The 18,103-nt window shown below is 37.9% G+C and overlaps 1 protein-coding gene across 2 annotated transcripts in view; it reads left to right on the top strand.

Moving 5' to 3' along the window:
* The window catches only part of LOC101854718, a 17,175-nt gene extending 6,014 nt beyond the window's left edge, over window positions 1-11,161 (top strand). For both annotated transcript variants that reach the window (XM_005098855.3, XM_005098854.3), the window contains exon 2: window positions 4,300-11,161. In XM_005098855.3, coding sequence (XP_005098912.1) covers window positions 4,376-8,494 — 4,119 coding nt within the window. In that variant the 5' untranslated portion in view covers window positions 4,300-4,375 and the 3' untranslated portion in view covers window positions 8,495-11,161. The remainder of the gene's footprint in view (window positions 1-4,299) is intronic.
* Window positions 11,162-18,103: the final 6,942 nt, after the last annotated feature.

The raw sequence follows: 18,103 nt of genomic DNA, 5'->3' as shown, positions 1-18,103 counted from the left end.
AAAACCACGCAGGTCACACCTGCCCAACGTCAGCGAGAGTGCAAGGACCTGACGCATGTGTCAGGGACAAACTATTTTTGTACACCATGCAACCTCCATGTAGTTTTGTTGTTGTTGTTTTTGTTTTGTTTGTTGTTTTTTTTGGGGGGGGGTAGACATTCACATTTAACTTCTGATTTTGATCTAACAAAACTCATGTTGGTTACTTTTGATTGCAATGAGCATAGCAACAACGTATTCCAATAGTTCCGTGGCGTTGTTTTAGCTATACACGTCTTGCAACTTTGGCTATTTTCAAATGCAATTTTCTCTGAGGACAGATTACTACAAAAGTATAATACTAATTAAAATCCACACCCCTACACTTATGATAAAAATCAAAATATCAGAATGTATGCAAGGTCTAATACGTCCTTTAGTTGGGTTAAAATTAAAAATACATCCCAAAACAACTGTAAATTACATGGAATAAGGTTTCATTCATAACGGTTATGACATAATGATACATTTTACTTTGGGCCCAAAAAAATTAACTTATTGTTCTGTCATTCTCATAAAATTGTTTTAATTTATGAGACTCTCCTCAGAATAAGCATATGTCTGAAGAATTCAAAGTTAAAAACCCTTAGAATACCTTTAATGGTTCGTTCATAACAATTATGACAAACTTCAGTTTTGACCTAAAATTTAATATTTTGACCTGTCGTGTACTTTAAAATATTTACATTAAATGAAAGTTTCCTCATAATATGTATCTGTGTACATGTTTTTAATGTTTATCAACACTGGAAAGCCCTCAGAGTACAATATGTAGTTCGTTCATAACAATTACTGCAAAAGAAAAATACAGATTAAAATACATACCCATACACTTACGATAAAAATCTAAATATCAGAATGTAAGCAAGGTCTAATACATCCTTAAATTGTTTTAAAATTAAAGATACATCCAAAAACAACTGTAAATTATACATGGAATATGGTTTCGTTCATAACCATTATAAATCATTATGATACACTGTCACGTTCATAACATGATGACAATCCATTATGACAAGCATATTTTTGCCTCTACTTTGCGTCTCTTTTGAGTCTTCAGCACGCTGCTTTTCCATGTTTATGCCACCATGTAGAAGGATGTTGTGAAACAGTGGGAAGTCCCTCACGTGATATTTTGCAGAAATATCATAAAGTGTTTGTTCATAACATCATTATGACAAACCTGGATTATCTCAATCAAAGTCATATTTAAGCAAAGCGGAAGCAGAAAATTACCTTTCTGATGGATCAGTGTCAAACCAATGTTTTATACTGGTCATTCCTGAGGATGATATGTTTAACGATTTGGGTTTTCTAGACCTTGGAAAGTCTGATGATGTAATTATGACACGAGTTATGAACGAACTTATACATTTTACTCAGCCATAACATCATTAATATAAAAAAATAGAACCCTGTTAATGGATACACGGTGTTATGATGGTGTATACTAAATATTTTCAATGTTTGAAAGCACTACTGTTTGATAGTTTAAGATTAACAATATTCTATACTTAACATACAATTACGTGTGCACTCAAGATGAGTAAAAAATGCCCTATTTTTGGTACTATTATCTTTCTATGAAGAGATATAAGATGCGCTCATCAATCTACTTGCTCATGCAGCTTGACCAACTTATTTCCTTGCCACATGCATAATGTTTTCAGTAGAAAACATATTTTTCCATGAGCAGTGATTGATTTAAAAAGTCCTCATGCAAACACCCCCACCTTTTGGCAAAGGCTCATATATATATATATTATTATATAGCTTTCTAATTTTCTTTTAATAAAAGAATGTATAAATTTTCAAAATAACCCCAAAAATGCCAGTCTTTTTCAGTATGTCTGTTTCATGCGGTAAGCAGCAATTGTCTGTATTGGTTCTGAATGCAAATTTCTTTGCAAATTTGGGCACATTTGGCAATTTTTGTGGCAAATTTGGGCAAATTGTAGGGTTGCAATTTGCAAATTACCACGGGGACAGTATATGGGTCAAAGCAGCCAATCGTAGCCCGGTTTACGCCCTGCATGTAGTCGCATGTACCTGGAACAAAATCACGAAGTATACAGACCCGGTGCCGGTAGTGGAAATCTTTTGTGATTTTGGAAAGTTTCAGTGCCTAGACCCGGTAGAGTGTGTGTGTGTGTGAGAGAGTGAGAGAGGAGGGGGTAGAGAACAGGGGGAAGTGGCCAGTGCTTGCAAATATCACATGCCCCAGTTGACAGGGGGGAACAGAGAAAGATAGAGTTGGAAAGTAGGTGTGGAGAAAGAAAGACAGAAACAAACAAAAAGAAAGAGAAGGCGAGCGATACTCAGGGGAGAGAGAGAGGGGGTGGGGGTAGGAGGGGGGGGGTAGGAGGGGGGGGGAAGACAGAGAAATAGAAAGGGTGACTTTTCGATTGAAATTATTGTTCTTTTCTTCAAATTGTCTTTAAATTGATTCCTCCAACTCCAAAACGGAGAAAAAGCGATCGTTCATTGAAAAGACATGATCTGTAATCTTCATTTACATCTAAATCTAGGCCTCGAAACTGGAACCAAAAAAGGTCCCGCTGTAGCCGTGTTCTACTGTAACAATGTTTGGCCACCCTCCCATCCCAGGCAGCAACAGAAGATGCTTTGAATTATGCTTGAGTATTTTTTATTCTCAAGCCTTAATTCTATTATAAAACTATTTGGTGGGACAGATATCCTTTTCTTTCCTTTTTGCCAGACTGTCACATCATTTACCCTTCTCTTTTGTTGTCATAAAATGTAATCGTCTCAGAATTCACTGTGTGTACGAATGTACAAAGATTGTTTGCAAAGCACTGGCATTCAGTGACAATTTCCTGTCTCCATGATTTATTGTAGCTTAGGTGCATTTGACTTTGGGCCTTTAAGGTTTGTCTTTGTTGTGAGAATATAATACTATCTTATAAATTGAAAAATGTGAACCCATGCCTGCATACTTGCTCATATCCACAAGGTCATTAAGTCATTAAGCTGTATGTTGCTCAGATTTTCTGAAAATGTTACCTTTGATTTTTTTTTAAGGGAGCTCAGTAATTACGGGACATTTTTAATTGAAGACAAACTGAAACAACTTTTTTCACAGGCAGTAAGTATGAGACAAAAGATTCATGTTCAACTATTGACAAACCCGATTTTGTAAGCCGTTGCCATGGAAACGGCAACCATCTAATAATTTTTTTTGGTCCACCATTTCTACAGTTTTTAACTTTTTCAAATTCTGTAACTTGCAAAATGTCACTAATAAATAGGGGCTTGCAGCTGGCTATTTTGATTTTTGATACTATACTGAGAGAAAGTGTCCAAAATTTTTCTCAAAGTTGGGGATATGGAATTTGATCTTTGAAAAAATATATTTGGCGTTAAAAAAATATTGTAAAATATATTCTAAAGCAAAATGTAAAAAACTAACCAGCCCACTACAAGTGCAAACCATTTCTCTAACTGCATGTCAAATTTCAAGTCTCTGTGTTGGAAAATAGAAAAATGGTGGAGAGCAAAAAATGGCATATGCAAGCAAAAAGTGGTGTAAAAGTGTGTTTTGAGAAAAACGAGGTTAAACATCGAAAATGTACACAAAATAGAACCCAATAAAATTGAATTCTGTTAATGTTAATCACTCAGCCACTAGATCTAGTGTCAATATAATCTAGACTGAATGAGGGGTGGGAAAATACCAAAAATAAAAAATGCTCAGAATTTGTGAAAATCAGTCTCCGAAGCCCTAGACCCGACCCACGAGCCCCCTTAACTGTTGTCTTTATTCTGTTGTTTGGGTTTTAGTTAGCACAGTACATTTAATTATGCTTACAATCTTGTGCCATCTCTCCTTATTTCACACCTTCATGCACTCACACAACACTAACACTTGCTTACACGCTTATAAATGTTTTAATCAAGAGAAATGACATTGTAGGGTAAACTGGGTTAAACTAAGACCCAAATCATCCTCAAATCTCTTTTCTGAGCTTGTCACAAAAATTTCAAATCTTTTTATTGATTGTTTGGCCCAGTCAAATCAGGCATATAAAACATGAAATGTTTTAATTTTAGCAAGCACCTTAGAGCTAATCAGGGAGCATGCACTTAAGTCTTATATATGGCATACTTTTTGTCTCTGCCTTTTTATATTGTTAGCAAATTTTATACAAGGTACACATAAAGTACTGAAGTAAAAATAAAAGACTGGCTTTAATTTGAAGAGTGTGCAAGTAAATGTAATCTTAATTTTTGTCTTCACAGGAAATCGCTTCTCTGGAAAATACCCAGAAAGATGAGCCAAAAGTGTTTACTCTGAGACGGACGCAGGTTTCCTGAAATGGCGTTTAACAATGCAGGCCCCAGTATGTCGGGGAGGTACCACCGCTCTATGCCGTTTATGCAGCAAATGGATTTCTCAGGGATGGCAGTGTCAGCCTATCCAGATTTGTCAAGTCTTATGGATATCGCAGGCTCTTCGCAGCAGTGCAGTACATCTGGCTTTCAATCACAAGTCCGGGGCATGCCAGCCTCAGGCAGTCTGGTTGACTGCAACAGGACCCGCCCACTTGACTTCAACCTCAACAACCGATCACTGCAGCCAGAATTCCCTCCCATGTCTTCCATACCTTCCTTTCCAGGTAGTGGGCATGTGCAAAGAGGGGGTGGCCCATTTGCTCAGCAGTTCCATTCTTCCTACTCGAACCACACACGTTTTCCAGAGACTTCATATCACTATCCTGCTCCTAAGAACACACCAGGGTGGTGTACCAACTCTTTGTCAAAATCCCATTGTAGTGATCAAGATTCTCCACCGTTACCCACTGAGAAAACTACAAAAGCACAACTGGGAAAAAAGTCCAACAGCAGGTCTAAAAAGGACAAGAAACCCAAATTCAAGAGAGTACGGTACATCAAGCCTGGGTGTTCTGTTGTATGTAGGAGACGTTGTAAGGAAAAGATATCTCAGAGTCTGAGAGAAGATATTTTTAATGAATACTGGAATCTAGAAAGTGATTCAAAAAAGAAAGAGTTCATAGCAAACAATGCTATAAAAATGCCAATGATGAAATGCAAGGAAGGCTCCCGAAGAAGTTTCTCAGTAGATTGGGCATTCTCACTAAAGGGGGAATCTTACTCTGTGTGCAAACTGTTTTTTCTGCACACATTGGACATCCCAGAAAACACTGCATATGCAGCTATTAAAGAAAGTGCTTTTTTTACAAATGACACACCTATAATTGACACCAAAGAGACTAAAAATCCATTAAAATTGAAACCAACATGGTTTGAAACAGATCTTGATGATTACAGTTCACCACAGAAGAAAGGGAATTCCAAGAAAATAAGAGAAGCGTCCTTCTCTAAGAAAGAGAAATACATGGAAATGAGAGCAGGCTGCACGTCTTGTCGTAGAAATTGTCAATCAAAGTTCACAAGAGAAGAACGATTGGCCATTTTCAATGAGTATCGTAGTCTGAGTAACATTCGTAAACAAAGAGATTACATTGCCAAATATATCATCCGAACTGAGCGCAAACGCATCAGACCAGGACTCACTACCAGAAGAGGATGTTCTATTGAGTGGTCTTTACCATTAAAAGAAGAAAATATTTTAGTTTGCAAGACATTTTTCCTCCATACGGTTGGAATAAGTGAGCGATCTGCTTATAATATTGGTCTTCAGAATGAAATCAAGCCTGTTGTTAGAACTGTTAAGAATCCAAGAAAAACATGCAAAACCGTTATTACCTCAAAAAAAGCTAAAACTGCAAGCTCAATAATGGCTAAAGGAAAATTAAAGTCAGCCTTGAGGCTTTCTAGAAAAAAGGTTGAGAAGATAGAGAGTAACTGTAGTGAAACAGAAATTGAAACAGATGTAGGTGAAGAGGATTATTATTCTGATGCCTGGAAGGAGAACAAAAAGAAGAAAGGAAAAACAGTCCGCAAAAGGAAAAAACGGTCATCAGATAAGACTGTCAGATTCAAGAAAGCCAAACTGAAGAATGTGCAAAGTTCTGACTCTGAAGATAACTCGTACATTGTGAGACAGAAAAGGAATCTTCGCTCCAAAATTAGACTTGCTCCTTCTCTGTTTAACTTGCCCATTAAAAAGAGGGAAAATCATATTCATCCTGCTGTTCCTGTTTTAAAAATCAAAAAGGAAAGAATAATTCCTGTTGAACTGTCGGCCAAAAAGAAAAAGCGAAATCCCTATAAAAGAAAAGAAACTCCTACACAAATTAGTTATCCCTTATGTCCTGATGATTGCCCAAAGAAATGTAGGAAAAATTTATCGGAGGACATTTGCAAGGAAATCTTTAATTCTTTCTGGTCTTTGAAAAATATGGAAGAACAAAGACAGTTTATATCAACTTGTGTGAGAAAAGAGGCAAGAGCCACATGCAGTTGCCTCATTGCAAGTAAATTGAGGGAAAAGAGACGTGGATACAAAATCCATTGGAATCTCGATTTTCGCGGTCTTGAAATTCCTGTTTGCAAAACATTCTTCATGCATGTATTACAAATAAGTGACAGTGTGGTCTATAGAGCCATTCGAAATGATAAACAGTTTGAAGCTAGGGGCCCTCCTCTACCTTGTAAGCACTTCACTGGGCAATTTCAGACTCAAGGTTCACATTCTGATGCTTCTAAAGATGTGACAAGAAGTGGAAATCTAGCTGAGGAATTGAATGTCCAAAAACAAACAGAGAACAAGCCTGCTGAAAGCTCTGAAGTTAATGATACTGAAATTTTGATACGTGCGTTTTCGCCTAACTCAACACAAGTGAACAAAAGTACACCAGGAGTTCAAACTGCTGGAGAGGAGAATTGTTCTGAATATCAACACTCCCAGGAAGTGACATTTGAGTCTTGTGCTCAACAGACAGCTCAGGCTATAAGTACTGAAACTCGACAGAAAAATCATCAAGCAGAATCTTCAGTTGGAAACACTTTGTGTCAAATTGAAGCAAACTATGAGTCGCTGATTCCCAGTCTTCATGAAGAAGAAGCGTCAAGTGTGGATCAAGTTATTCCGTCCATTTCTCTCCCCATGCCTTCCCAGTCAGCCTTTCCTCAGTTCTGTCACAGTCTTCAAGTCACTGACACTATGCAGCAACCTCCTCAAGGAAGCTTACACGTGGGAAACCCCACTGAACTATGGCCGTCTAAGCCTTTGGACTCCTCGAGCCATCCCTTGCCTAGCCATCACAACATGTCTGTCTTTCCAGCCTTGACTGACTATCGCATGGATGCTGCTGTGGGAAATTGTGTGCCTGGTACGTCTCGAGAGTTCTCGCATTTTTTTCCAATGGACAGCAGGCATCAAATTCGTATGGGCTCACAAAACCACTTCTCCAACCCCACATCGGCATTTTCATATCATCCAGCTGCTACAGATATCCCAACAACCTCCATGAATCAGGCAATGCCAATATCTTTTGGCAGTGAGATGATGGGATTTTTCCACTCCCAGAGATTCCACGCTTTGAATGTCCCAATGCCAAGGGAATGCACCTCTTCCATGAAGCCTCAGAATGCTCCGTTTAGTTTCATAGAAGGAAGTTCTCGTATGAATAGTAGTAGCAGTGAATCCTTAGTTCTACAGTCTCTTAGCAATACTAATAATGGCATTCCATCATCTGTACCTGTGAATGGAGCAAAATCAAAGAAAAGAAAAAAGAAGTCTGTCTCTATACCCAAATCAAAAGTTCCCAAAGTTCGCAACTCGAAAAGCACTAAGCGACGGGAAAAGAAACCATTTACTAAGAGTGTGAAGCCTGGTTGTGCAGACGCCTGCAAAAGAAAATGTGGAGCCAAAATCCCATGGGATGCCAGAGAGACTCTTTTTAAAGACTTTTGGAACCTTGAAAATGACACTAAGCGTAGAGAGTTTATTTTACCAATTGTGAAAAAAGTTCCAAAGAAAAGCTGCAGTGGTGTCAACAGTAGACGCTGTTGTACAATAGAATGGGGTGTGCCTTATGCTGGAGAGCGTCAATTAGTATGCAAACGTTTTTTCTTAGATACATTTGACATTGGTGAGAAGTTTGTCAAGACCATCTTTGACAAAATGGAAAAATTGGGTGGCTCCATGCAGGATATGAGAGGCAGACACTGTAAAAGATCTTATGTTTTCATGCAGGAGCAAGATGCAGTCGAGAGCCATGTAAGATCTGTGGCAACCTTGAAGGCCATTCAGTGTATACAGTGTAAGAAAGATTTCACTCGCTGGTGTACTGAGCCAGGGTTGTCCATGGCTCACTTTTACAAGACTTATGCAGAGAAGAGAAAACTGGAGGGTGGAAAACCTGCCTGCCGCGCATCATTCACAGACATCTGTACAAAGAAATTCAACATCAAAATGAGCATGCTGAAAGAGGACATGTGTGATCAGTGTACAAGCTTACTCCCACCCGTGCCCGAGGAGGCTTCATCTACCATTTCATTACAATAAATCTCAGTCTTGTCCAGTTCAACTGAATAGATTTCCTGTATAAATCTAATTCAATGCAATAGACTATCTTGATATGATTAAGTTTCATCTTTTAATTATATATGTCACCTGTGGTTATTGGCTGTCTCTTCATCTCTCTCTTCAACATTGGCAGCTACTCAAAATGAACTGCATAGCAGTTCAATGGGTAGTTAAAGTTTTTGTTAATGCGTGCGCTCATCAGCACAATTAAAATCATGTAGGTGACAGGTTGCTTCAACCCTGCATGTCAGAGCCAACTCTGGATGGTGGGATACTTCCTTGCATGAATACAGAAATAGGATAAGATATTTTTTTCTCCTGAAAATCTAACTCTTGCTTGCTTTGCATGCAAGATGAAGAGTCTACCATTACACCACAGTGACTGTTGACTTGTTTTGAAAAATACTAATTAATTAATCAAGAGGACTTATTAAAGGAAAGGGGCTAAAAATGAATGCTCTTTATCCTTACTTCCTCAAATATTCATCAACAATGTCTCGCTAACTTACCAAGCGAGCCCATGAAAAACCCATGTTCATTTTTAAGGAATTCTCACACGGGAACTCCAAACCCAACCCCATGCAATAATCTTTTATCTCGTGTGGACTGGAAATAATTAAAAAGGTTCAAGAAAAGGAGTGGTGCAAGTTAATGAGAAAAGACCACTACATCATTTTTTTTCATTCAAGAGTCTCGAGCATGGGAAGATAAAATTGTGGATGGGGTGATATGATAGCTGAATCCAACTAGAGTAACTGTATTTACAAATACTTTCAATTGAAATCCAGGGGTATTTTTTTGTTTTGAATTGTTAGCAAATCCATAATAAACATATATGTGCTTTGTTTGTTTAAAAAAATAATGTCTCATATTGATTTCTCGTTATGTTTAGTCTTTGGACTCTAACTTTAAGGCTGTGTTTTATGTATTTGATTCCTTTCACCATTTTCTGTATGTGTTTTGACGACAATCACAGTGAAGGAATAGTTTTCGCCTCCATTTGAACTTTCAGATTCCAATTGAGAGACTACCCCTGAGATTGAGAAACTTGTGGGTTTTGTTTTTTCTGAGTTCTGAAATTTACTGGAGTCCTACCTCTTAAGTTATAATTTAGCCCTTAGACAAAGGATTGTAATCTAAAGAAATGAAAGCTATGTTGATAGCTGATTATTGTTTACTTGATGTGAATTGTTCAGGATATAAATGAAAGAAACTGAACTGTATGATGAGTTTGTTATGCTGTCGGTGGGCTCTGATTTTGCTTGAGGCGCTGCCTTCATCCATATAGTTGGTTGTGTATATTTGACTTTCTTAGGTTGTGAAAATAAGCTGTGTTATGTATCAAATAAATTACAATGAAACTTATTCAGCTCATCCTACCTTGATAGAAACTAACTTTCAGCTCAGGGTCCTGACAGGGAACCCGGTCCCTCCTTTTGTTAAATGTGGGTTTTTTTCTTGTGATTGAAATTGAATTAGTTTTGTTGAAGACTTTCAGTTTGTTCAGTGCATGAAATTCCTTCCTGCAGTGGTCATTATGTCTGTATTCGTTGTATGTTTTTCAGTTGTTTTAATAGATTTATTACCCTACAGTATCAGGCTGCTGATTGTGTGTATATTCATGTAGAGATGCATTCTTTTTTACTTCAACTGTTTCATGTGAGATCCCATGTGTGCTAAATGTGGCACCCTCTTTAGTAGTATCATCATGGTCATAGTCATAGGCTGTGCTTGTTGTCGACAAGCTGATAGAATGTATCAAGCCATTCAAGCAAAATTTTACTGGAAAGAGAAGAAACTGCTTCATTTTTTAAACAATAAATAATTGTACCAACATTATTATGTATTTTTTCTTGATGTTTTCAAATTAAGTGTTTGAATTTCAACAAAATATTTCTTGAGGACAGGCAACCTATGCCATAGATTAGGAACTGCAATAATTTCAAATTGTGGGCTTTAACTTTAACAACAGCAGGCCGGCGTTCCTCTTTTTCAGGACAGAGAGAGCGAAAGAGGGAAATTATCTTGTTTAAAAACTCATTAGTTAACAGAAGGACATAACCCATTTTTGGTTGTCAATATTTTTGAATGATTTGTCTTCACTTTTACATTTTAGTACAGTGGGTGCCGCATTCAACGAGATCACATTCAACAAGAAGTCGGCTCCAACGAGGCAATCCTTAATCCCGATTTTTCCCTCTTTATCTCTTTGTAAATGTACGTCAGCTCCAGCGAGGTTGCAAACAGACAGAAGTAGGTTTCAACGAGGTTGTGATAACCAAATGAAAGCAATTACCGGCCCAAAATGCGAAGAATTTTCCTCCTTTCTCTCCATCTCACGGGAAGCACAAACAAGGCCCATCCTCGATTCCCAAAACATTGTATTGCTAGATCTAGGCCTAGGGTGTCTCCTAATATGGACCCCAAAGCCAAGAGGATTGGTGAGGATTAGCCTACGGTAGGGATGGGAGGGCGTGGGTGGGAATGCAATGCGAGCTGTGTGATACTTGATGAACTTTCTAGATCGAGTCCTTCATTTTTTTCAATTTTCTTTTCTTCCCCTGATCAGAAAATCCAAGCTCCCGCCATTACCTTATGTAGATCTAGGTATGTTTTCACACGAGAAGTGTTTCAGAAAAAAACAAAGTTAAAGTACAGAGTTCGTCAGAACACAGCTCAAACAGGCGCACACTGATGCTGTTTGAGATTTTCGTCATCAGGGGGAACAACTGTTTTAATTACTGGTATTGGTACATTGTGTAATAATATAATAACTTGTCTCCTTTCTTTTCTTTAGCCTTAGTCACGTTTAACGAGAGGTCGGATCCAATGAGGACAACAGGCCAGTCCCGGCAACCTCGTTGAATGCGACACCCACTGTATGCATTATTGTATATTTTGGGGGGGCTGAAGGCGCGGCATTTCTTTGAGGTTGACAAACTGCTTACATGTGAATATATGATGATTTTATGTTATAGTATTAAAAACAGCACATGGACAATGATGGCTGGTGCCTCTATAAATAAATCATTGATGGATGTTACAGTATTAATTGAATGGTGAATAATTTTTATGAGGAGCCTGTTGCATGTATCTTTTTTTCTGAGTTGTGAGATTCCTAACACTTATAGTAATACTGTGATTTGAAATATTGTCCGTGTCTTCCTGTATAACTTGGGTCAACATGCAACATAGGAAGAATTGGGGATAGAATTTTTTGTTTTGAAAAGAGATCACTCAAACAATTGAAAATAATTCCATGTAAACGTTTTTTAGGAAGATGTGATATAAAAAATGATTTATTGTGTTGAATCTTAATCTTATATATTCTGTGTGCCCCATTTTTCTTTTTAAAAGTTTGTTTCAAAGAAGATAGGAGAAATGTCTTGTTTTGCGCTGAGGAACAGGGTTTGACAATAAAACTTTAACATATATTATATAAGAATTTTAATGTTAACACATTTTTTTTACTTACATTGATTTGATGCTCGACGCTTTTGATGCTGACGGTTTTTCTCTCCCAAGGTTTTTTTAATTATAGTACCATGGTTCAGTCCACCCTGTGCAGAAAAGCTGTGTAAACTATTGCTGGTCCCTGTGGAATACATTTGTACTGGTCCAGACAATGCTATGTCTCTGTGTGTTGCTTTTTCTTTGTCAAGTCAGATTTACATTTTCTTTTCCTTTCAGTCCTTTTGATTTATAATGTTGTCATTTTTGTGGGCTCAGTTTGTGTCCGGCTGGACTGTTGAGTGAACGACCTTGAATCAATTCACTAACTGTCCATTTGCTCATGAGTTTTGTCTAGAAATGTCAAAGCTTTCCACCTGCTTCGGATTGTCGGACTGGAGGATTTCAGTTCTGATGTTGTGTCTGTTAAATGATCCCACTGATTTGACAGGGGTGTTTTGTTTGCACCAGCTTTATGCCTACCTCAGTTCATACCATTTAAAATCATATTGTACCATTCCTTACCACTGGTCGCCATCCTCACAGCTCACAGTGATTTTTTTAGAGGTACAGTATATTTTGTAGAAGGAACCACATATTATTGATCATGATACAGATACCAAAGTTCTGAAATAATTTGAAAGATCATTTTGATTTACTGGATTAGGTCCGTAAAACGTGTGCATGTTAAACTCTACTGATTGTGTGAAATCCTATTTTACAGATGTCATACTCATACCAATAATGTCCAACGTTATTGACCTACCAGTAATTCCTGATATTATTTTTGTTGAATATTCATACTTCTCAACAAGTGTACCACATCAGGCCATTATAGGTAAATTTGCTAATGTATTTTACAGTTCCCTCACTTTACAACTATATTATATATATATGCTCTCCCAACTTGAAAACTCTTTTAAAAGGTTTTTTTAAAAAGTCTTTGCATGTGAAACCACAATATAATGTAATGTTTGTTATATTGTTATACTTTTAGCTCTTGAAAAGAGAGACAATCAAATGAAATTTTTATCTTCTTTCTTCACAGTAACGTTTTCTAGGTTTTTGGCTACTTAAGGTTGTTATGTATAAGCTTTAAGCTCAGGGGATAAAACAGGTGGATATAATATGTTGTGATGAGCAATGAGAGTGCTTAAAGTCCTTTACTCTAAAGGAAATGGTAATTTACAAATGGACCCTCTACTAATGTTGTATGCTCCATCTATTTCATTGCAGAATTACTTTAGTCCTCATTTGTTCTAGTTGAAAGGTAGCCACTATCATGTTGACTTACCATAAACTAAACACTGCCAACATCTTTTCCAATAGAAACTGATGTTAATTTTTAAGTGTTCCAGATGATCTCTGGAATCATCTCTTTGTGTCAAAAAAGGCTTAAAACCAACAACATTTGATCTTTTTGAAAGAATTCTTCCCTCTTAATTTGGCTTGAAAAGCCAATTTGTAAAAATATGTTGGTCACACTCAAATTCAGTTGAATGTCCCAGTTCCTTTCATTCCTACCTGAATAAACTTGTGTATGAAAGTGTCTGAACTTCTGGGCAGTATTCATTTTATTAGAGTGCAGTAGTGTGTGTGTGTGATTGACCACCATCTCAAAGGGCAAAGGTTAATGATATATTAGTGTATAGAGATCTGCTAAAGGCAACTTGTCTCCCAAAATGTGTAGATCTGTTAGCGACTCTAGGTCTTCTCCGTGTACTATGCAGTATTATATATATCTGTTGCTCATGTTTCATGCCCTCTGCATTTCACATGACAGTGATAGGTATTGTCTTTGATTGAAGATGGTGTAACTTGTTATTTTTCGTCTGTCTGCATTAAACAAATTCTAGCTCATTTATTAATTTGCCAATGAACTTGGAACTTTGCATCAGACTCCTATAGGCCAGCGACCAAACAAAAATATAATGTTTAACCATATCCGTACGTCGTGTTTTACTATCGTATCCATACGACATGGGGAACTCTGTGCCACCACTTTCCAAAGAGGAAATTTACTCGTTAATCCGATCCGTACGCTTTGCATAGCAGTCTGTCAAAATGATTTCTTGAGAAATACTGAAAGTTTCAAAGAGATCTTCGTACTTGAAGTATTCTAAAATGTGAAGAATGCAATCCCTGGGGTACAAAATGACCCCAGGGTGTACAGATAGGGTTTTTTAAAATCTTGATGTGGCTATAAAAGTTTCTTGATATTTTATATGGACCCTATATTAACACCGTCCTTTAGGTGCTGACACAGGATCACTACAATAAAAGCTTTGGAGTAACCTAGCCTACAAATTGATCATTTTGAAACAAATACACCTCCATTGTAAGTTTTTTCCCCCCTCTTTTGTTTCTATAGATTTATATTCTATTTTTCCTGCACAGAATGAACGTTATACTACAGTAATGCCAATGTACTTCTCTTTATTCAAACTTTATCTTTATTCGTCCTTGTATGTTATTGGTATATAGCAATATCCTCCACACTCTGCTGGTCGTTGGTACAGTGTGTAGTTTAGTCCTTTTGTTTCCTCCAGTTTTTTGTGCATTTTTTTTTGTTTTGGGGGGGGGGGGGGGAGGGGGGGGACTGACATCTGTGGCATAGCTGATAGGCAGAACACGTGAGTATGAGTCCCGTGTGGGGAGAGATTTTGATGGAGTATCTATGTCTACGAGATATGGTATCCCTCTCATCTCAGGTTGGCCGTGATAGGAGCAAAGCAGCTGATCTCCTAAATGATCTTAATTGTGTCGATGTTGGTGGGTGTTTTTTTGTTGTTGTTTTGGTAAGTATTTGACGGCGTCATATGAGCGTGTGGGACACATTAAAACCTTTTCACTTTGGAAGGATTTTTGAATTTTGCTCTGGTGGTGGCCGAAGCCTACTCTTTTATGGATTTTAGGACCACCAAGGAATCTTTAACGTGCACAACTTGCACATGGGACCTCCGAGATTTTTCGCCCTTCTCCGAGAAGGCTAGGTGTTAGAAGGCTGAAAGACAGCAGCAAGAAGGAGCCAAGCAGTAGCAGTAGAAAGGCTTTAGAAAGAGTCAAGAGCTCAGAGGAGGGGGCAAACAGGAGGGAGGGTGAGGGGAACCTGGGACCTATTCAATGAAAGGCAAACACCGTAACCTCTAGACCATGAGGGCCCCGATGGTAGTGTGAAACACCTACATAATTCAAAGAATTAATATTTTTTTCGAAAGGGGGGGGGTGAAATGTGGACCATCATACTCACCCACTCAAGAACTCTACACGCTGCTTGGTTTTGAAAGTTTCTACTGCTTGCAAATTTAAAAGATGTCTACTGCTTCAAAGTTAATTCATGGACTTAATGCTGGAGTGTCCCTGAAGACTGTGGAGTGGTACAATGTTATATATTTTATACATGAACATGTACATTCATGATACATGTAGGCCTATATTTTATTGATATTAAAAGCTGTTGTGTTTGAATAAGATGCTGTAAGTGTAAGTTGAAGCTATCATATTCTGATATAAATCAAATTCTGTAGCCTACATGTCGGAAACTCTTTAGAATTTTCATCATTTGGATGTACATAAATAATTCATTATGTATTAAAGTACAATTACAATCTATGAGTTATAACTTTGAAGTGAGATGTATCATGTTTGTTTGTTTGTACCGGTATCCGGTATTTTGAATTTCGCATAATTTTTGCAAAGAATATCTGTTGTTGTTTTAAAATTGTACTACAGTTGATTTTCGATGTTTTGTACAGAGAATAAAACCAATTTGAATTTTATTTCTTTTGTCATTAAGATATTGGGTTTTTTTGTTTTTGTGTACAGTTTTAGTTCTAAACGAAGATTAAAATTTTTTAACTAACGAATCTTTACTTTCTTTTTCTTTTCTTTTCTTTTTTTTTTGTCTTTGACAGAAGGAAGCAATTTTTTCTTTTTTTTAAATTCTTTTTTTTTTCCAGTGTAGACTTTATCGTCATGCCAGTTGTAGGCTATTGTTGGTAGTCATTTCTACTTTATTTGGTACCGCACAGCTACTGTGCACAATTTTAGTCTTTGTAAAGAAAGAGAAATTGTGTAACCCCTTTTTCTACTCTGACTGACATCTGCACTTGGCTCAGGATACTTTCATTTCTCAAGGGAAACGGAGAAATTCAAAATCATTCTTGGGGTACTGGCTCCTCCAATCTGGCGGTCTCAGCACGTGACCAGAGGTGAAGTCGACTTGAACTGTCGAGTGGCACTGGTGGACATGACCTTTGTGCTGTTGTCAGTCTAGCTGATCTCCCATAAGGTTTGCCGGAGTGCCATTCCAAGGGGGTTGAAGGGGGAGGGGAGAGAGAGAAAGAGAGAGAGAGTTGAGAGAGAGAGAGAGAGAGAGAGAGAGAGAGAGAGAGAGAGAGAGAGAGAGAGAGAGAGAGAGAGAGAGAGAGAGAGAGAGAGAGAGAGAGAACGGACTCACAACATGGTGGCAGAATGCGTCGAGAGAAAGGACGAGCGAGCAGACTCAACGCAGAATTCGAAATTCGGCGAATTCATTAATTTCGATTTCGTCGAACTGGCCGGGAAGAATCGACCGAGAACACGATCCGGGCATTGCTTGAACGAGGAAGCTTGCTAACAAAGTTTACGTTGAAAAAATTATTCTGGCAGTTACGGTATGAGATGCATATTTTGTACTGTGTAAATTATCGAATGAAAAACGAATAAATTAAAGAGCATGTTTTGAACGTATGGTCTTCGCCCCAAAGTCAGAGAGAAGAGAACAAAACAAAGCATGTTTGTCACAGATAGACATAAACAAACACTACGTTACACACACACACACACACACACACACACACACACACACACACACACACACACTCAAAAGTCTGCATCCTAGATGCAAATGTTCCATTTAAGCATATGGTAAGTTATAATTTTGTATCAAGTATCAGTTTAACTGTTGGCTATCACTTTAGTATTGAGACTCGGAGACTACGTGGTTCGCACCTGCTGTACTGTAACACTGATCCGAGAAAACGATCTCTTTGTCTAAAAATAAAAGAGTAAGAGGTTATCTACATATAAATATATCATCATCATCATCATCCGGTGCCTTGCCAACTGGCGTGGGCGATCATGGACCTCCACTTTCATCTGTCTTGCAATGGTGTCTGTTGTTCTTGCTGCTCCCAGCCATGTTGTCAACTTGTTCAGTATCTTTTACCTCTGTCTGCCTCTGCATCTCTTTCCACCGAACGTGCTTATTCAATTGTTACAATATTTTCCAATGCTTCTTTCCGCATTGTGTGCCCACAGATATAGTACAAAATATAACAAAAAAATACACGGTCTTTGATACATGTACCTCTTTGCTAAAAATATAATGCGGTTACTTCCCTTCCACTTCCACCACATCATATCATGTGAACTAGAGGAGCGTAACTCTACTCTATGGTGTCAAGGTTGGGCTCGTTGCTGATGCTCGTAGAAGTAGAAGACATGATTTCAATTTTCTTGTGTGGAAGTCTTCATCAAGTACCTCCGCCAGGCTACTAGAATGCTGTATCCCACTCAGTGGTCCAAACAAAGCCTGAAACTGAAAGGCCAGGTCGCAGCTGCCGGTTTCTCATCCGATCTAAACTGTTTTAATGAGGACTCAAAACATACCGTAAAAGTGAATACGAGTTGCTAAAAAGACTCCAATTTTCCCCAGACTGTAACTACACAAAACGAAACCGAGATGAAATATAGCGCGATCGCAGGTAGAGGCATTATTGTGATGTGGGTGTCGTTTCGTGTACGAGAATCCAAAAATAAAAGCTTTCTTAACTTTTTAAGTTGAAATTGAAAGTGATTCGCCTTGTCGGTTTGTGATAAAGGTTTCCTCGTTTAGCTAAGAAAGTCTTTACTCTGGGAACATTTAGCACAAACCGGCCAGTCGAATCACATAATTTCAATTTAATCATTCGACCCAAAACGACACCCACACCACGTATCGTTGTCGTTTCGTGTAATGGATTTCCTGCAATTGTTGCTATAATTTTTAGTCTAACAATAACATTGAACTCTTTATCATGCTTATAGCAGAAAGTATGTCACCTCTCTCTCTCTCTCTCTCTCTCTCTCTCTCTCTCTCTCTCTCTCTCTCTCCGT

Source organism: Aplysia californica, unplaced genomic scaffold, assembly GCF_000002075.1.
Source record: "Aplysia californica isolate F4 #8 unplaced genomic scaffold, AplCal3.0 scaffold00195, whole genome shotgun sequence".
NCBI classification, from domain to species: domain Eukaryota; kingdom Metazoa; phylum Mollusca; class Gastropoda; order Aplysiida; family Aplysiidae; genus Aplysia; species Aplysia californica.
Note: the sequence above shows the minus strand (reverse complement) of the source record. Positions and strands in the feature narration are given on the sequence as shown.